At 41.3% G+C, this 21,838-nt stretch overlaps 1 protein-coding gene across 1 annotated transcript in view; it reads right to left on the reverse strand.

Moving 5' to 3' along the window:
* The window catches only part of LOC138600738 (pyruvate carboxylase, mitochondrial-like), a 354,400-nt gene that overhangs the window by 49,555 nt on the left and 283,007 nt on the right, over nt 1-21,838 (reverse strand). Inside the window, exons 15-18 of the mRNA XM_069672230.1 lie at nt 19,405-19,626; nt 8,919-9,075; nt 4,233-4,473; nt 1,200-1,367 (exon numbers count right to left, since the gene is read on the reverse strand). Of these exons, the coding sequence (XP_069528331.1) occupies nt 1,200-1,367; nt 4,233-4,473; nt 8,919-9,075; nt 19,405-19,626 (788 nt within the window). The remainder of the gene's footprint in view (nt 1-1,199; nt 1,368-4,232; nt 4,474-8,918; nt 9,076-19,404; nt 19,627-21,838) is intronic.

Here is a 21,838-nt window from a genome sequence, read left to right on the forward strand (position 1 = left end):
TATAAGCCTTAATCATTTTAAAAGTGGGTTTGAGCGTCACCACCTTGCCGGATCGATATCACACTCACCGGCCACTTTCTTGGGTACACCTGTTCAACTGCTCGTTAACGCAAATATCTAATCAGCCAATCAGACGGCAGCAACTGCATTTAGGCACGTAGACATGGTCAAGACGATCTGCTGAAGTTCAAACCGAGCATCAGAATGGAGAAGAAAGGTGATTTAAGTGACTTTGAATGTGGCATGGTTGTTGGTGCCAGATGGGCCGGTCTGATCTCTAGGGGTTACCGAGAATGGTCGGAAAAAGAGAAATTATCCAGTGAGAGGGCAGTTCTCTGGTCATAAATTGACAGACTGGCCATGTCATTGCTCAAATCATCTCAAACTGGTTCTTGAACATAAAGAGTATTATAATGGCCTCCACAGTCACCAGATCTCAGTCAGCACCTTTGGGATGTGGTGGAACGGGAGACTGGCATCATGGATGTGCAGCCGACAAATCTGCAGCGACTGCGTGATGCTATCATGACATTATGGACCAACATCTCTGAGGAATGTTTCCAGCACCTTGTTGAATCTATGCCACGAAGAATTAAGGCAGTTCTGATGGCAAAAGGGGGTCAAACCTGGTACTAGCAAGGAGTACCTAATAAAGTGGCCAGTGAGTGTATGTCCACACTATGGGTTTATTGTTTTAGCTGGGAGTGTCTGAACCCTGGTGGACAATCGGTAGTTTTGTTTAGAAAGTTTTACGGGGATCTGAACAGCTGTATACCAATACTGTGAATTGCAGCCAATTGCCTAATTTGAAACTGCCCATGCTTGCAGCATGCGCCAGTAAACACAATGAGGCAAAAATTATTGGCTTAAACAATGTTTACTTAACATTTGCCACTACTGCAGCAACTGGCAGGAAAATAACATGTAAGAATAACTTGTGGGTGGACCTTTGCATCCAAATAACATAGTTGTTGGTTATGGTTAACATGGAAGGCTTTGTATTATGACCCTGATGTAATTTTGAATAAAACTAAGAAGAATTTGACACCATTTAATGATAATAAAAATACATTTAAAACCTCCCAGAGACATCCTTATTAAGGTGTTAATGCAGTTCATGGACCTTATTTTGTCATCCAAACCAAACTAGTCTGTCAGCATCGTGACAGATTTTTAGAATGAACATTATCAATACTTACAGCCACATCCACTACGTCAGCTCCAGCCTCAGCACAGGCCAGCATGGCGGCCACACCGGCTCCAGCGGTGTCGTGCGTGTGCACATGGATGGGTACATCTGGGAAACGGTCCCTCAGAGCGCCGACCAGAAGTTTGCTGGACTCTGGCTTCAGCAGGCCGGCCATATCCTGATAACACAGAGATTCAGGAGGAGGGTTGCATATCACACATATGTTACAAACACGTTCTATTTTATTTAAACCTTTCTACCACTCTTTGACCAAGCTTCCCTGAATGACTTTAGATTAACGCAGGAGAAGATCTAAATCAGGATGCCTTTATCCCATTTAAGGTGTCTTTCTGTTACACATTGAAATTTAGGATATGTAGTCCTGGACCAAGTTAAACAAGATTGATTTGAACCACCTGTCTCCGTTCTCATTAGTGAGAGTGTGCACAGAACTGGCCCAAGGCTGCTCATGAGAGCTGAGCAGAACACAAAGTGCTGATCATTCGGTGGAATAGGATGAGTTGAAAACAGCCAAAAGAACATTTTCACTAACACAACTCTAAAAGCCTTTCAGCGATTAGGACCTGGATGGGTGGACTGCCTGCAGGAATTCTTCCATTAATCAATGCATCTTTGAATAAAAAGCTGTTAACTGAAGTTAAACTGCCACATTGAGATTCATTTGAAGACATTTAATCTTGGAATGACTCAAATCTTTCTGGAGATGTGTTCAGTTAACTCAAATTTATGAACATGTTTAAAAATGTTCTGGATAATTTTATTGTAGAAAAGTTTCACCCAGACTCTCGTGAGCATAAATCTTAATTGATAAACAGATTTTCACAGATGGAGCTTAGATGTTTAGTTAAGCTCCCTTTGGTGATCACTGCACTGCATGAAGTTATAATGCATGCTCATTTCCTCTTTTAAAAGTTAACCTCATTAGCTGAGCAAGCCTTTTATGAGATTGCCACTGCTGCGTGTGATGATTCACACTGGGGTTGGAGCGGGAGTTTATCATTTGACGTTTGAAAATATTCCGTCATGCATGAATTGAGAAATTAATTCAATGTGAGCATTATCAGTCCGTTCATTTAGATAAGAAGCTCGAGTATACAAGTTGTGTCAACGGGGGCAAGAGGACAAACTTCTGCTGTGTTCCACAGTTTACATGGGAGAGTTTGGATTCATTTAAATGCTACGGTACAACTCGGTGTATAAGATGCACTTTTTCAAACTCAACATGGTGAAAACAGATGGTAGGCTGTAATTTATGTGTTTTGAATGTTATAAATGACATTGAAATACTGTTGAAATAACTTGTACCCCCCAAAACACACTGCCTCTGATATTCCGGTGAGACTTATATTACGGATTTTACGGTAATTAAAAAGCATTTTTTTCCTGAATTATGTGTTAAAGAAAACGGAGATTTTATTGATTTTTTTTAAGGAACATAAGTTCAGGGTGCTCTGGCTTCCTCCCACAGTCCAAAGGCATGCTTGTTAGGTACACTGATGACTCCAAATTGCCCGAAGGTGTGAATGTGAGTTCACCTGAGTGAAAGGTTGTCTGTTTCTATGTGTCAGCCTTGTGATTGACTAGTGATCAGTTCAGGGTGTACAGCTGGGATAGGCACCAGACCCCCGCAAAAGGTGAAATACTGTATTTTAGCTATGCAATCAATTTTCTATTTTTCTAATGTGTTTTTGAATCACGTGGGTAAAGTTTGTTCGTTTTAAAAATGTTAATTATTTTTCGGAGCCTCTCCTTCCTCCTGAAACGAACAAGCTGTTTTGCCATTCAAAGGTTAGACCTTAGCCAGGATTGGCTGACAGTATTTGTAGTGACGGTGTAGCCCCTCCCACAGCGGCCACACTGCACTCCGAAGTTGTAGACAACATGGCTGCTCTAGGATCGGTTATTCGGCCTTATATGTACGAGCCAGAATCGCCAGAATGTATTGGAATGTTAAGTTGAAATCTTGACGACGATTGGTCGACTTCAGTGAAAGCAAGGTTCTATGTAGAATCTTGCAGCTGTTCCTAAAAATGTAATTCTGGAAAAACACGGAATTATGCAGTTTTCACTTTTCCACTGTGAACAATAAACATCCAAAAATGTGAAACCCATGCACAATATGAGAATATCCGTTCAAAAGATATGACCCCTTTAACAGGAAAAATGGTATAGAAAATGGATGGATGGATCAGCTGATATACTGGTAATTCAGTAGTAGTGAAGGGTAACAATAATAAGTATTAGGGCAGTGATATTCAAAGCAGTGTAAAAGAAGTGAAGGCTGGGCTCAGACTACGAGAGTTTTAAAATCCTTACCGATTAAAAAATCGCATCAGACATGGTCAACACGGGTTCTTTTTAATCAACTATAGCATGCTAGCTGTCCTCTAGCCCTGACTTTCAGCGGATTTGTCTCCTTATCTCATTCCTTGGCTTTGTTTTTCCTGCTTAATATCAAACATGTTTCTTCTTATATGGAAGACTCTGATGAGTCTGCAGACCATACGGAAGGTATACTAGATCTGTAACAACCTCACATTAGCAGATAACTGGGAGCGAACATCAGCATTGACCTAGAGCCCATATCTAATTCCTCTCCTGATTGTCAAGAGGGGTGAATCGTGTCTAAATAGGCCCAAGCTCCTGTAGTCTGAGTCAGGCCTTACTTGCCACTGGTATCTTGGTCTTGGTATCTGGTATCTTCAAGATAAACCGCATCTAAATGCTACACGGCAGTCAGAGTGTAAAACAGTTAGCTTGTGGTTAGTGCAGGCCCTGATTATGATGACACGCATGCAAACAAGTGGCTCTGTGTGTAATAGAGTGTGTAATGAAGCCGGAGTTAAAAAGTATTTGCAAAGTTTCTCTCCAACTGGCTTTATGTTTGTGTGATGGCAGATGGGAAGAGATTTCCACACAGAAGCAAACAATGAGCGCCAGAATCTTTAGATTATCACAGGGAAGGAAGGAAAGGTTTTTTCCTAGAACTTAAAAACAGTTGATCGTATGAATATTTTATCACCTTGATACACAGGATGTGAGTCCCAGCTTTGACGAGCTCATCTGCCAGTTTCAGATAGTAGTCCAAGGAGTACTTCTGCCTCATTGGGTCGGAGACGTCGCCCGTGTACGAGATGGCAGCCTCCACCACGCCACCTGCCGCTCCAGCAGCTTCCATGCCCAGCAGCATGTTTGGCACGTAGTTCAGGGAATCGAACACACGGAAGATGTCCATGCCATTCTCCTTTGCCACCTCACAGAACCTGGGGGAGGGAGATGTTTTTAGCCGGCAGCATGTACCCTCCTCTGCATACATTTTTTAAATCCACATTCAAATTAGAGACAGAAATAGGTTAGAGACTGGCATGGCTTACACTGCAGCACGCAGCACTGCAAGATGATCACACAATCACTCTCACAGATATAATGAGTTCGTCTCCATGCACAGTGTGTCCCGGATAATAGAGCACATCCAGGTTGGGATAAGCTGTTTATATCCATCTCCCTATCGCCAGTCGTAAATATCAGTGTACCTGCCCAAACACAATATTCTCCATATTTCCATGAAAAGTGAGCTTACACCGCCTGCAGGAGCCCAATAACTGCGGAGAAATGTATACCCGCCTCATTATCCAAGCCGCTAGTGGTAAATCCTTCCTATTATTGCCTTGGCCTCCGTATCTTAATCAGGTTTTTCAGAACTGGGGTGAGTGCTGACTGTGGCTGTGTTACTGTGAATGTGATATTTACACACACTGAGAGCTTTTGTTTGGGTAAATAAACAGACACACTTAATGTTGTGCCATGAGAGGATTACCAGTCCAACGTCTGCGTGTCCACTATTTATTTAGCGCTACAATGCATACAAGGGCCGACTAGGGGACGTTGTTTGGCTCCAAATCAGAAACACTGTACTGTCCTACATATCTGACTCACAGCTGATGATAACATTATTAATGTGAATCAGAAGGAAGAGTGACAACATCATGCTACATGACCCTTTAGAGAGGGGTATTATGCTCATTTCAAGCTTCATATTTAACTCTGTGATACCTGTGGAGTAGCTTAGCATAACTTACAATTTAAAAAAATTTTTTTTCTCACACTGGTACTCTGTACAGGCCCTCATACAGCCTCTGCCTGAAACAACTCAGTCAGCTCTGTCCCTTTAAGAAACCCCAACCTGGAAACAACTTGCCATAAAAACAAAACTTCACTCAAATTTGTGAACTTTAGGGAGCTGTATTTGTTACCTTTTGACAGAGCAGATTAGCTGTTTCCCTGTGTTTCTGTTCTTTATGCTAAGCTAGGCTAACTGGCTGTAGCTTCATGTTTACCCTGCCATCGTGTGTGGTATCAATCTTCTCGTCTTACTCTCCTAAGGAAGGTGAATATCTGCATTTCCCATAATATCCAACTATCATTTTAAGTTACAATTGAATAGAGGTTGGTTAATAGTAGCCTAAGTAGTTTTTTCTGAAGCAAATGGTCTAAATACTTCTTCCATGGAAAAATTACCGCAGATAAAAATATGTATTGTTTCACAGGCAACCCTGGCGTTCACAGCAGCCTGCAGACTGAGCTGAGAAGCCTGGGGATTACTCCAACGTACTTTTACCTACAGATTTGAAACTTCACCCACGTTTAGTCTGGACATCCAACATTGTAACATTATATATAAGTCTTAAAATGTGAAACAGCATAATACCCCCTCTTTAAATCCACCAGGTGTTTAAAATATACCTTATGTTTCTGCAGAGTGTACCGTATTGTGACCCTGTGCCTTCCACTTTAAATCAAGTAAATGGAATGAATTTAAACTTTGATTTGATTTTGTTAATGAAGACACTCAGGCTACTTTGCTTCGGGCTGCCGCACTGAGAATGTTGAGGGTGGGAGAGTGACGGAGCGAAGGGAGAGAGAGCCCGGCAAACAGATCAAAGCCATTAATCACGATCTTGTGCAAATGTTCAATTCAACTCCCCCTGTGGGACATCGAGAGTGAGAGGGAGAGAGAGGGAGATGAAGAGCACTCGGGGTAGAGAGAGGGAGTTAAAAAGAGGGTAAGAAGTGTGTAAAGCAGGGAGATGAATGGAGGTGTAAAAAGGGGAGTCATAAGGGTGGGGATAAATAATGATTCTATGATAGGAGAGGGGGAGCAAAGAAACAGGGAGGATGGGGGAGGTCTGTGTGTGATTCAATGGAAGGCAGGGAGGAGGGGACAGCTGCATTAGTCATAAAGCCACTCCTAACTTATCCGAGGTGAGGGGAACTACACTCTGCATGCGGGGGTGTGTGTGGATCTGCATGCAGGTGTGTGTTTGTGAATACATGACTCATCCACATCATAGACGTTGCTTGTGAATCCATTTGTAAAAGTGTTCGAGGCGTGTGTATGCATGTGTGTAGGCACAAGAGTATTTTTGGCCCTAAATGCATTACTGGTTAAATGTGTAACCGTGCCGTGTGTCAAATGTGTGTAACTGGCTGAGCATGGTCGAAAGCAGCAGGAAAACATCAACCAAATTGACCTGATTAAATGTGCGTGTCAGTTGTGTGGTTTGTAGGTAGCTACTATACAGTGTATCATTTAGATCTATTTAGAGAGGAAGCAGCTGCGTCCGAGCGCTGTATGCTTACATATAAATAGAGAACAATTTGTAGGATGTGGGCGAATTATTCACCCGCAAATGTGTCATTTTTTATCTATGATCATGTTGAAAAATAAACACTTACTAACTAAATTGATATAAATGTCAGAGAAATAATCATATTCTAAACTCTGCCTCTGCTGAGAAAGGCCTCAAGACGTGGTTTAAAGGTTTAAAAAGAGTAAGTTATATGGACCATTTGTTTATGTCATGTTCAAAGTGGAAATAATGCACGTTTTAAAGAAAGAAAACTTTGTTTGAGGTGTGAATTGGTGACTCAGTGATAGTGTCAAAATTAGTGTAGGTGCAAAATTTATGTGGAATGATATACATCAATAATCTTTACTTTAGTACTTAGAAAAAGTGTAAAGTGAATGTTTAAGAAAACATTTATAGTATTCCATTAACAAGGTGAATACTATGAGCGGTGGTCCGAGGACCTCATCGGATAAATCACTGGTCCTCCTGTGCACTTTAATTCAGCTCCAACTGATACATAGAGCCTATCTGTGCAATGCTCGTTCAGCAGAATTCTACCATAACGTTAGTCCAATGTGTCCCCGCTGCACCACTGGCCCTGCAACTCTTCTACATATGTTTTGGTCTTGCTAGAAACTATGTAATATGTTTGGACAACTATTTTCAGAACTATTTTAGAGAGTTAAATGTTGAGATTGATGGCTGCCCTTTCGATGGCTGCAATTCTAAGTTTGCCTAGAGTCCCGCTCCCTTGTAACACCGCCATCTCCGCCATGATCGCTTTCCTATAGCTCCTGGCCAGAAGAAGGATACTCTTGTCCTGAAAATCTTCAACTCGGCCTCTACACTCTAGCTGTGTCCCAATCCAGGAGCTGCAGCCTTCAAAGGCTGTATTTGCTTTACAGTGGCGTGTCGAAAGCTGTCCTAATTCGAAGGCTCCTTTGAATGCGGCCGACAAATGCGTCCTCCGTTTCCCGGGCCGCGAAGGATCCATTGGGTGCGTCCTTCGCCGTATCCCGAGACGCATTGCGCGCAAATTCAGACAAAATGATGGACTTTTACGTGACCGTAAGTTCACCCTTTAACGGTGGCAAACATTTTTTACTTATTTTCAGAACTTGTACTTGCCCCACTCGATTGGGAATAATAAGCCTCACACCGCCTGTTACCTGCTTTGAATCCTTGATGTTCACACTAGACAAAAAATGATTAGCCTTTATAATATAAATCAATCAATCAAATCAAGACGTACTAGTTCAAAAGATCCAAAGAAAAACAATCTAATAGACCAAATTGATGAGGGGATAAACACAGTATCAGATATCTCAGCAGCCATGTTTTTTCATTTATTTTTCCCCAAACAAAAATCTCCTCATTAAACACCATCTCAATATTTAACTACAGACAACTGCACTGTGAAACCAATAAAATATGCACCCTAATGAGGTTTACAACACGTTTAATGAACAATTATAGACTATACAATAAAAAAACAGTAGGCAACAAAGTGTTATGGTAAAGACACAACATTACAACATGGTTTACTGTTGCTGCTCCTGTTTTGGCCTTTTTGTTTGGAGTAATAACCCATCTCTGAATGGCTGAATTTTACATGCAATTATTCACAGATGGCAATCACTTTCACTTTCATTTTAAAATTTCAATCATGTAAAAAGCCTGGTGATTACCCCACTGAAATATAATGTGTATTAAGATGATGGTCACACATGTCGTTCCTATGGAAACAACCCAGTCAGGGGGCATTTTGTGAATAATAAGACAGAAGAAGAAAGAGGGGCAGCGGCTGAAATTATGTTCAAAGTGATGCGTTAGAAAACATCTCAACAGGAAAAGTTGGTCCTGTGTTAGGAGGGCTCTGATTGGCTGGATTGGCACTGGTGCTATACTCTGTAGTGTTCAGTGTATACATGAGTGTGTATAGTGTCTGTATTTACAAGCTCTACTTAATAGAGGTAGTATACGGCTTTGGAAAGATAAAAAGTGTGAGTGTGTGTGTGTGTGTGTGTGTGTGTGTGTGTGTGTGTGTGTGTGCGCGCGTGTGTGTGTGAGTGACTTACTTAAAGACAGCATTGTCAGGGTAGTTTGTGTAGCCCACAGCGTTGGCCCCTCTCAGCAGCATCTGGAAGGGGACGTTGGGGATCAAAGCTCTGAGCTCCTGGAGTCTCTTCCACGGACACTCAGACAGGAAGCGCATGGCCACATCAAAGGTAGCACCTAGACACACACACACACACACACACACACACAGAGAGAGGGGGAGCGTTGGTGGTTTATTTCAGCCGTCATCTCAAGACTCATCCGTCATCCCAACTTTGATCTCAATTTTTGTCACAGAAACTAATATTTCAAACTTCTCCCATTACACACGCCGCACAGATGGCACACATACAGTATTATACACACTAATGGATGCTCAAATAAAATCTCATGATACTTGCACATTCATTGTTCAGTCTAAGACTTTCATCGTTTGACTCTAAAGTCACTTTAAAATCTGAGAAATGTTTCAGTGGAGGAGGCAAAAAAAAAAAAAAAAGATAGCAATCTCTCATTTCCCTTTCTGGGGGGAGTAGATTAGTGAATCTCATACCCGTTTATCATATCAACCAGAAATATTGAAGCCTCCAGTGGTTTTCTGCTGATCCAACAGTGCCATCATTAAATTTCAGTTTCAGAGCACTCGTACATTTGGACACGGGGAGAATACAAAGCACAGCTGCTTGTTCCCCCTTCTCTTGGAGGAGCGGGAATGCCCCGGAAAAACTGTGCTCTTTATCAGTGTTTCATCCCCCTCTGATGTCTGTTTCAGCCTACGTCAGCTTTCTCTTACTGGTGTGGAGTGGAAATAACTTCAAGTGGTCGTCTCTGATGTTTAACACATTAATGTTTTATTGCACGTGAGGAATTCAGCCGGGATGGCAGATTTACTGAAGTAATTCGATAACAGGAACGAAGACTGACAGCTGGTCGCGCATATCAGAACATTAGCCACATAAAGAGCGGCAGCTTCCTCCTTTTTGGAAAGACAGGGAGCCTCCAATCTGTCAGAAAGATGAGCCGAAATAAAATCAGAGAAGAAGATGGAAACGAGCCTTTTACGCAACGCCCACGACTGCCTGCAAATGTACTCAACACTGCGTGTAATGTTTAAAGACAGTGAGAAAAAAAAGAGTTATTGTGGGGGAAACAGTCTCCCAGAATAGGTGTGGTGGGAAAAGAAGTGCCTGTAACATCGTCTGTAAATATGTTTTGAACAGAACTCAATAATAAAACGGTTTGAATGGTTTCATATTGGCAAACTCTCTAAATACACATTCCCCATGCTGGTAAAATAAAGTTCTCCGATATAAACTTCTCTTTCGTGCTGTGGAGCCAATAAAGGAAGCCCATGATGAATAAAAATGATTCATATCTGTAATTTGAATCATTGAGTTACAGAAGCATGGACGTATATCTCTGCAGTTATGAGCGTTTTTGCTTAAGTGTGCAATTACGGCCCTGATGCATCGGACAGTTTATCCTGCCTGATCAATTTTTATGTCATCTGTGATCCACTTTACTGCTGCTTGATCTGCGTGTGTGCCGGCCACTTTACTGCTCGCGTGGATCTGCTGTACCGGAAAACCTTTCTTTAAACATGCAGTCCTCTGGAAGCCTGATTACAGAACAAAACGCTCACACCAGGCTGCTCATGTTCTGTAATTATCAATCTGCAGCTCCACCATCTGAAACAGATACGAGGGACCATATAGATACTTTACGTGACCCATTTCAAATTACTGTATCTTCCATGGTGTAGGGAGGGAACGCTATATCAGGAAGGGACTTAATCCTCAAAGGGCTTTCACAGGCTTAATCTCCTCAATGATTCATTCTGCCTCTAAGCAGCTGAAACATGTGAAAGCAATACATCCTATCTTAGATCCCGCTGGGTAAAAAAAGATCCCTGCATCGGGACAATGTGTCTGGAAACATCGCTCAATACCCACATGGTCATCTCTCTTTAGTGATTATTTGATGCTAAGTGATTTGAGCCCAGCAGAGCGTAAAATTCTCTATCTGTGATCACTTTGCAATAAAAGAGCATTATATAGGGACCTCCTTTAAAAAACGCACTGTACTTTCCCTCCTGTGGTCATAAAGAGATTTATGAGGAACTGTTTAAAGGTGTCGTTACAGGCCGTCACTGTGGGACAGGGTGTGCTACAGCTGAACTTTTACTGCAGCATGCTAGTCTAATTTGTGTTTTGCAGCCTGAATCAATACGAGGCGCGAGCATGGCTGGCAAGAAGTAAATCTGGGAACTTTGGGTATTGAAAGGTGAGTGAATGAAGGATGGGAAGTAACTGATGTTCATGCATCATCATGACATACACTGTAACTACAATATCCCACTTTTGGGTCTCGACCCACCAGTTGAGAACCACGGCTCTATGACATCTGGCATCTCATTTCTAAACCATTCGTCTGATAATACCACGCACCTGCGCGCACATGTTACAACATTTCACGACACACACGTCTCACTACACCGCTCCTCAAAGTTGCCATCAACAGTCTATGGTTGCACGGCCTGTGCTGAAAGAAATGCTTTCACTGGATGGAAATTCCACCATCATTTTGTCTTCAAAGGAGAAAATGGGAGCAACATTGCAGTACAGTGCAGGTAATTTCTTCCGGCTGTCATTATCCAAGGACTCCACATGTCATTTAAAGAAACACTTACAGGTAAGACCGACCGCTAACGTTAGCTGCACAGATTTCCAATAAAAAATGTTAGCTAACCTGTCGTCTTCTACTACTACAGAGTAATTGTTTGTGTCTCTGGTGATGGCCGCGGCCCGGGTGGTGTGAGTAAAAACACAAGCTCCAGACTAGAATAGGTTGATGGAAGTTTACTTGAAGTTTGAGTGTGAAGTAGTGTGAATAGCAAACTTAACAAAGTACATTTAAATGTGCATAATTACTGCTAATAATTAAAGCTACTGTGAGGAGTTTTTTATTGGTTATGAAACAGACTGAAATTAATTCTGATGTCTCCGTATGACCTACAAAAGCAAACCAGACCCTCAGCGACAAGATTGATTATTTCTATATAGTTATTTTTAATGTCTGAAACTGCTGGCGGGGGGGTAGGTGTCAGACAAAGCAATAACTGAAAGCTGCCGTTGTTTGTCAAGTGGGTGATACATATGACTGTTAAAAAGAGCAGGAAGAGATTTTTGGTTAAAAACAGCCACTTAAGCATGTAGAGCCAAAATCAACCCAAACCGAAAGTTCCTCACAGAAGCTTTAAACAGTCATTCGCGCATCACAAAAGTATTGTAATTTATTTTCTCCTGTCTGTATTTGCAGATTTAGTATTGAAGTAATCCAAAAGTAACTGAAAGTAATAAGTTATATTACTTTTAAATTGTGATACTTAGATTAAGTTACTGATTAGTAGCCGTATGGGAACACATTTTTAAAGTAACCCTCCTAACCCTGTTAAAGAGGCACTCAGACGATTTTCACATGAAGTATACTCATCAAGCGAAGTCCCCTCCTAAAACACTTGCTTTATGTCTTGTGTGGCTCTGTAAGAACATGATTTTGTGTCAGGCTGAGCTTTAGGCTTCATTTTTTTGGGCAAAAAGTCTGTGTAATGATGGACAGCCTTAGAATTTAAAAGATGTGGGCATTTAGCAGGCATGAGTGGCCCAAGCAAATTCTATTTAGATGCTTTATTGTAGCCATTGGACAGAGTACATTTGGAATTGGCCCACATTAGGAGCTAAAAGTCCAGAGATCCTCGCCCTAGCTGCTTTTATGTTGACAAGAAAACTTTATATGCATTGCTTCTTTAAAAACAGACATAAAAAAAGAGTGCACAAAAATTATGAAAGGGAAAAAGAGGGAGACAGAATAGAGAGAGAGAGAAGACAAACAGTGAAAAATAAGGAACATTAAGTGTATAACCCTCAAAGAAAGCGTCCTGAATGGGAATTTATCACATTTCTTTCAACAGTTGGCCCATTGCTGTGTACAAAGCAAGCAAAACTGCTTCACAGAAGTACAGCCATCAATGAGGTTGCCTTCAACAAGACAATTAAATGTTAAAAGACCATTTATGTCCATTAATTAAAGCGCTGTCTGCTTTTAGAACTGGCACAGTATAATGAGACATACAGGGACAAGTGACTCCGCTGGCACCTATTCAACTCTCTCCTCCAGAGTGACGGATTGAGTTCAGCGCCAGTTTTCACAGTCTGTCTGTAAAAATTCACTTTATATGTAACTGCTCAAACATGGCTGAGCTGAAGTCATGTTATATGTCTCTAAGTTTTAAATAACATCATGATAGACTGGGAGATGGAGATCAGGAAGCATTTAAGCACTTTCTATTGAATGATCTCCTCAATGGTTTACCTCTGCTGACACCTTTCTATGTGTTTCAACTTATGACTGTATTTAAAGATGGACGACACGTCTCCATCTGCTCTCATCGTACAAAAATTTAAGCCAAAACTCCACCAAGGCAGGCGCTGCCATCTTGCTATCGTCGGCGAATTGAACACCAGAACAGCTTCTTGCGTTGGTCTGAAGCAGACGTTCAAAGATATGAAAACTTCAATGGAGTGATTGTTTTAGTTTCCTCTCGCCGATCTTCCTCTACCCTGCTAATCTGAAACAGATCCGCTGCAGGAGCCGCATTTGTCAACAGAGCTGTCAATTATCTTTTTTTACAGCATCAAATAAGTAATTAAAAATGAATATGGGGGTGGGCTTGATGACCTATACTGCAGCCAGTCAGCAGTGGGCACTCAAAATGTTTTGGCTTTAGTTTTAGTGAGCTGTCGTGTCGTCCATCTTTTTATACAGTCTATGTTTGTAATGTGACAGTAGAACCACAGACGTTCACAGACATGTAAACTTCAATGACTGTAGTGATTTTTTTCGTTCTGTTCCTCTCGCCGATCCTCCTCTACTCTGCTAATCCAGAACAGATCAGCTGCAGGAGCCGTATTTGTCATCAGAGCTGTCAATCATCCTTTGTGCAGCATCAGATAACTAATTAAAACTAAACTTGTCAGAAAAATGAACACTTGGATGTAAATCAGCATGATAAGAACTAACTATAATGACAGAAACCATGTTTGAGAAAAATGTATTGGTCGTGTATTTTGATTTTATACTTTGACTAATGTCCCACCTGTTAACATGGAAGAGGCAGGCTTTATGACCTATACTGCAGCCAGTCAGCAGGGGGCGCTCGAAATGTTTTGGCTTCACTTTAGGAGCTGTCATGTCAGCCATCTTTTTATACAGTCTATGGTTTCAACATAAGATGAGTAGGCAGTTGCTTAATATGAGATCTGCTCATAGTTCTTATTATAAAATCAAGAAGCAGCCAACACACACTTGATGTACATTGTTTTGGCTTCTTTACAAAAGAATTAAAGTAAAATATATTAATTGCACTGCAGAAAGATTGAAGGTCGGGCTCGGCTACAGAACTTAAGCAAATGCATCCCCATGAGGGGTTTAAAACTAAAGCTATTTGCTAGAAAAACATTGACTTTTTGTGTTTGAAAGGAAAGCATTAACATCTAAACGAACTGAACTTTAACTGTCAGAGAAAAGATACCGAGTCAAACGACTTGCTAATAGATTAAAGACTCTGTTTTGTAAATGCTTTGCTGATCTGATCATAAATTGTCAAATTAACAGGTTATTAACATGCAAAGGAAGATTATTATAATACAGTAAACATTAAAGTGGCAGGAAGCTTTCAGGGGCCTATCTCTTTCTAGATTTATTCTGCCTTAAGGTGTTTAAATAATTATGAGAAAGAACTATTCTGTTTTCTCTGACTCATAATCAAATCATGCAGGAACTACAGACGCCTCAAGAGGATCCACCAGCATATTACATTTTATGATTCACACGCTCTCCACAACTTCTCCGAACTAAGACAGACAACGTTCCTCTCCTCAGCTCATAACAACAGCCCATTACACAATCATTATGTCAGGAGGTGTTTAAACTTCCCGGCTCCTGTTTTACATTTGATTTCAGCGATGCTCTCTTGCTGTCGTCGCTTAAGTGGGAGCGAGACAAGCGTGTGTTCACTTTCTGTGACTTCATGAAGACAGACGACTGTTTAAACTTCAACAGCTTTCATTGACAGAAGATTTCAAACGCGACTCCCGCTGCAGTTCAAACATTAGCGCTTTATGAGGGAGTTTAGAGGGAAGACACAAAGTAAGATGAATGCACTTTTCTATCGCCGCTTTATCATGGATTCACTTCATAGACCACATTATGTTACAGTGTTTACTCCGAGCTCGTGCTGTAGCAAACACCCAATTTAAGAGTCTTAAACTTAACTTTGGAACAAAAGTAGGTTGTGTTGAAAAATAGAAGAGAAAAGTGATATAACCATATTTTTTGTTTTAAATTTGGCCCAGTCTTTATATAGTATGTTTGTATCTTTCATACAGGAGCAGATTACAAACCCACATACATTTTTAGTTTGAAAGTCTGACCCCACTACTGCTTCTCTCTCTGGCTTTTAAACACTTCAATAGGGTGATGGTTTAGGCTTAGTCTCATTTTAGAAAACAGGAAGCTCCTATATAAATAACACCTTTAATGTTCAATTATAAAAACTCTCCTAGCATGCTTTCTCTCACGTTTTATTGACCTTTTTGTATTTTTGAAAGCTCAGTTTGTGCTTTTTTATTAGGAGAATATACAGACATACTCCCCAATCTTAGAACCCATCGACTAACAACAGCCAACTTTTCGGGGCTTCCGGTGTAGTCAGCAGTTAGCGGTAATGGACTTCAGGCCAAGACTTCCTTTTTCCGTGCGCTGCATTGTTTACAGTCCAAGTAGCAACTTTAGAAGTGAGAATGGAGTTGAGATACGACGTCTAAGAATGGATTGTTAGCTGCACTTGCATGCACATGTCTTTGATGATTACTTAAAGCTAAATCGTCAGGGTGCTGATTTAGCTCAGAGGGCCGAGCAGGCACTGCATATGCAGAGGCTACAATCTTTGACGCAGCGACTAAAGGTTCGACTCCCGCCCACTCTCTTCTCTTGTCTCTCTTCTGCTGTCCTATCTAATAAAGGAGAAATAGCCCAAAAAAATAAAAAATCAAGGTAAATCAACATCAGATGACCGCTGACGGATTGCGATCCGCCCCCTCTCCACAGGGACTGTTTTTCCTGCATACACAGAAGCCTGCTGATTCATGATTGGTCAATACTACCCGGACTATAAACACACTATAAAAACTAAATACTTTGATCAGAAATCAAAATCAGAATTTTATGCAGAATCTGCAAAACGAGATTACGTGGTCCCTAAAAGAAGATTTATACCTGGTTATGAAAGCAAAACAATCGCCCCTTTGAACTGTGTATACACTCAGTGACATGAGATATTATACTGACAGTGCAATATGTTTATTAGATTATTTTTTTGGCTTTTATTGTGTAGGACAGCTAAAGACAGACAAGAAACGTGGAGAGTAGAGAGTGGGGAATGATTGGCAGACCTGGAGTTGAACCTGCAATCAGTGTGTCAAGGACTGTAGCCTCTGTACATGGGGCGCCTGCTCTACCAACTGAGCCAACCAGCACCCCGGTGCTACACCATCTAACCCACAATTTACATTATTTATTATTGCAATACACATTTTCTACCATGAAATATACATTACTGATTGTGGAATAGACGCTCTGCACTTGAATGCATGTTTACTGTGGATGCCTGAATGTCGTGCATCCAAGTTAAAGCATTTCTTAAATGTCATTGTGCCTTGTATAATGACAATAACGCTTTTATTCTATTCTATGCTACAGCTAAGTGAGGTTGTTTGATGCATGAGCATACATGATATTAAAAAACATTTTAATATGGATGTTGGCAGAAGAACGTAAGTCTTCAGATAGAACACTAAAGCATTCATGTCCCTTAATCAAAGCACGTTCCCCTTTCAGAGCTGGTTCACTGTAAAATGAATCCCTGGCACCTATCCAACACTTCCCTCCAGAGTAAAAGAACGGGTTCACCGCAAGTTTTTAAGTCGCTCTTCAAAGATTTACTTTTAATGTAACTGCTCAAACATGAATTAGCTGAATTCACATAATCTCTCTGTGGTCATTCTCATAATAGCATCGTGATATACTGGGAGACGAAAGTCTGGAAGTGTTTAAACCCGTTCCATTGAAATCCCTCCTCAATGATTTACTTTGGCCATAACCTTTTTATCTGTTCAAACATGAGATGAGCAGACAGTTGCTTAATGTGAGATCTGCTCGGGGGGCTCTCCCACAGTAATGAAAAATATTGCTTTCCTCTTACTGGTGCACAGTGATCAGTTACTGGGAGGAATTTAATCTCAGAGAGGGTTTACAGCACTGAGGAGAGAGTCTATGTTCGACCATCAACAGTGCAGTGCATGAAACAGGAACACGTTTTGCTTTTTGTTGTTTCGTTCTTGTGATCGACTCAAAGGACCACAGGCCCAATCACTGCGAGTAGGTTACTATAATTGGGCGTTAAATTAAACATTTCAACCTCTGGAGGTTCACTGGTCACGTCTCTTCTGCAAACGTCTGAGTCTTAAGTGTTTGATTGTTCAAATGGGAAAAATGAATTTACTCTTCGGAAACAGTTCATAACAACTGCACTTCACAGGACCATTATCAAGAAGTGTTCATAATTGCTCTTGTCACCAACTGTTTAAACACGAGGCGCATATTTTCATTCTGTGGCCAATTTCAGAGTAATTGCATATTATACAGGGACACTATTTGACTGTTCATGCACCAAGAACTTTCAATAATGCATGATTTTCTCTTTTCAGTGAAGAGCAGGGGAAAGGTACAGCCATTGTCTACTGGGGGAACCTGCTGAAGGCTGACTTCAGGGAGAGGAGATGGAGGCATGAGATACGTTTTCAATGGCACCTGATTTCACAGCTCAAGCAGGAAAGACAAAGAGGTGCAATCACTGTCATCAACGAAACATGAAACACATCTACCTCAAGAGTGGGGAGAGAATAGAGAGTACAGGGATGGCTGTTCAGACTAATTAAAACAGAGGAGCACATACACAAAGGGTTTAATTAACATGATAGCCATCAGAAGACGGGAGATTTAAGCCTTTTTTTACATGACGGCGTGTGTGTATGAGATCACAGAAGAAAGGTGCATCCTCAGTTATTATGATTCTTCTGAGCTTAAAATGTTGAGGTGGCTTTAGTTTATTGTGTAAAATAGTCAATTTTGGCAGCTATTTTAGAGGGAATCTACACCGACACTGTAGCATCAGAGGAACGTGCTCGACACGTAAACGTCTACACTGGTGCAATCTGCTGCCGGTGGAGATTGCAGCGTTGAATAACATGGAGCGATTCTGTACTGGCACACGCGTGTCAAAAATACGCTTCAAATATGTTGCCTGTTTAGATTCCCTGTTAGTCTGAAGACGAAAATCTTTATTGGTTTTAGTCACATTTTAGTCATTTTTACCCTTTATATAGCTTTAGTCGACGAAAACTCAAAACATTTTAGTCCAGTTTTAGTCAATAAAAAGTCATCACGTTTTCTCTCTTTAAACTAATTGAATTAGCTGTATACAGGTTCAATCTGCTATAAAGCACCATCCTTTCATTAATAATTTCCTGAGGTTGTTCGCCGCAGTAACATAGATCCTTAGTTGAGGTTATGTGTGTGAATGTAAACTTCTGGAACGTAACGTTAGGCATGTAAGGCCACGGAACGAAGCCGTGCAGTTACAGTAGCACATGCTGCACACTCCTCTCTTGCCTTTTTGCAGCAGTGTTGGTATTTAGCGTAATAACTGTAATAAATTCATCATCGCTTCTCATTAGAACAATCTGACTGAAGCAGACAGCCAGTGATCCCTTCTTTTTGTACGGAAGATGCATCAAAAAATGGCCCCCTTATTCTGTGAGCGCGCACAGAGCCTGAAGCAGAAAGCCTGGGTTAACAGAGAAAGTTCAAATCCACCTTTGTGATACCTGTTAGTTTGATGTGCATTGTTGTCAAACTGCTGCTTTAGGACATCATCACCTGTGTGGCTGGGTCAGATTCCGGGGAATCTGAACACACGCCTTTACCAATTTAATCAGTTCCAGGAATGTATTGCTTGTATTTTGACAGACAGATTAGACACACAGAAAATATGCAAACATTTTGTCTTGTCTCGTTAACGAAAACAAAACATCTGTGTCGTCAGAGCTTTTAGAATCAAATATCTATTTAGCTTGTCAACGTCAAGGTAGTAGACGAACATTTATCATCATAATTTATGTTAACGAAATTAACACTGGTCTGTGTGCAAAAAAAAAAGAAGCTGAAGCAAGGAGATAGTTGCCTCGCCTAGCATGTCCGGTCTGCCAACCAGTAACACTTCTGTTTAATCTGTACAAAAACTGATGTGTAAAAACAATATAGAATCGTTCAATAAAGAGTTTTGTGTGAGGGTATTCTACGATATACATTTATTATACAATAACTTACCTCCCCAGTTCTCCAGGCTGAAAAGGTTACTGAAGTTGTGGCTAACAAACGGCGAGATCATCTTCAGGTCGTGGGTTCGAACCCTTGTAGCCAAGAGTGACTGATGCGCATCCCTGAAGGTGGTATCCATTAGCAACAGGCCTTTGTGGGCACGGACGGCCTTGGCGAATCCCTCAGGACCGTCACGCAGCAAGATGTCACGGAAACCAACAGGAGGGTCGCCTGATAGGAAACAAAGTAGAGAACAAGATGGGGAAGTTAATGTGCAGGATATTAGAGGGGTAATGAAAGTGGAGCAGGTTTGTTGTTATATGAGGGATACAGCAATTTGTGAAAGATCAATATGAGGCGCTAAAGGAAAGTTTTAAAATGTTCCATCTAACTCTGATTGTGCAGATACTTGATGATTAGTTAATCACAATATGTGTAATGAATTGGTTCGAATAAACGTTTAAGATGTGAGAGGCCCTTTATTTATCCAATCATAAGTGGTGTATTGACTCTGCTTAAGTGTCTGGTAAGAAACTAATTCCACCAGTGTAACAAGATGCCAAGCGAGCAGGTAAACTGAGGTTATTTACACAGTGCTCGCTTTCAAGTTGTGCTGTTAACAAGTCTGCCGCTTGTCATAACTTGTGCTAATGAGGCGGCCACCATCTCCTCTCATTGCTGCTGCTCCAATCGCCCTCAGCCCAACTCGATCAACTATAAAAGGAAGAAGCTCAGCAGCAGCCGGCTTATTAGACACACCACCCACCGATTTGTGAAAATGGATTTCGACTGCTGACAGTGACTCATTTGGCCATGGTTGCTATATAAAGTAAGAAGCTACTGTTAAATGAAACAAGAAATCCGAATGACTGAGTTTGGTACTGAACGGTTTCTACCTGAGGTCGAACTGGTTCCATGATGGAATTTCCCAGCGTTATCTGGCCTGTGACCCTCGTTTCAGGTACCAAAACTCTCACAAAACCAGCAATCAGTGGGCTGTCATGTCCCAGATTTAAGTATGGTATATGTTTAAATTCTATATTCAAAAGAGGAGTTATCTCAAGATCCATTGCATTGAAAGTTATATAATGAATGTGTGTGCATATTACTACTACTATGTCAAGACCAAGGAATACAAAATAAGACGAAGGGCGTGCTTAGACCACAGCTCAGATGCTAACCAATTTGGAAATGTTACCACAAACCACATAAACCTCTGTTCTCCGATATGAAACATGTACACACTACAAGATTTGACAATAATGGTGAGTAATACACGACAGGATATTATCTTGTTGTGATTATTGTGTGTGCACAAAGAGCATCAAACTACTACATCCGGGCTGGGAAAGCAATGCAAACCAAATGGAAACTGACACGGTGCAACAGCATGCTATTGTAATGCTTTGCGGTGTGCACAAGGCTAAACGAGTCGGGGTGAGGAAATGGGTGGGATGACGTGTCAGCACAGTCAACTCGATTCTTCAGCAGGAACTGGAGGTGAGATTTTAACTGCCAGCTTTAATATCTGTTAACAACATGCTAGCTAGCTTTAGCCTCAAGGGCCATGATGTTTACAATTGTTTGGACACACAGTCAACAGCTCTGTCTCCTTATATACTTCTGTCTCATTGGTTATTGTCCCATTCGAGGAGTACTGACGCAAAGGCTTACAACTAAAATATGTCTGCTCAAGCTCAAGCTAAGAGTGCTATGCTAGTGGATCTGTGAGGCTGTACTAAGGAACAGCTGTCTTTTAGGCTGCTATACATTTTATTTGTCAGGAATTATCCTCTTGAGACTATGAATGCCTATACGTCAATAAGCGCCAATTCATCCAATAGATATTTCAAGGTTAAAGGAGCAACTAGCCCCTGGAAAAAGCCACTGTCAGTCAAAGCTGGTGTTCTCTGTAATCGATAGAAGCAATAATATCTGAAATTGGCGCCATAGCTGTGGAGAAGGTTGTACAAACAGCTCGTGGTTTCGCTACATTCCTACAACTCCCAGCGTGCATTGCGCTCCTCCCTCTGAAAGGAACGGCCCAACGAGAGACGCTGGAGTGAAATACTACCGTTTCGTTGCAGGCAATGGCTTAGAGTGACGAGAATATCCCAGTGGGTCAGGTCTGCAGTCTACATTTCAAACCTGATGATTTTGAACGAGACATGACATCAGAGGTGGGTGCCCTAGATTGAGGAAGTGTAGTTTAGCAAGCTCCCTGGCCTCCGCCAGACTACGTAAAACGTGTCATTTGGCGGAGGTGGTTTAGTGGATAGCGTCCTCCAAAGGTACGGAGCGAAAATGCATTTTTTTCCTACCATAATGGCATTAGCTCCCCATAATAGCCTGATAGGACTGAGGTTAAAAATCAGCGAACTGGCCCTAACGCTAAAAATAAGGCAGGGCTAATGAGAACTAACAGATGTACTAGAAACAGGTA

The sequence above is a fragment of the Semicossyphus pulcher genome, unplaced genomic scaffold (assembly GCF_022749685.1).
Source record: "Semicossyphus pulcher isolate SPU_LCO1_2020_fin unplaced genomic scaffold, fSemPul1.0.p SCAF_21, whole genome shotgun sequence".
In the NCBI taxonomy this organism is placed as follows: Eukaryota; Metazoa; Chordata; class Actinopteri; order Labriformes; family Labridae; genus Semicossyphus; species Semicossyphus pulcher.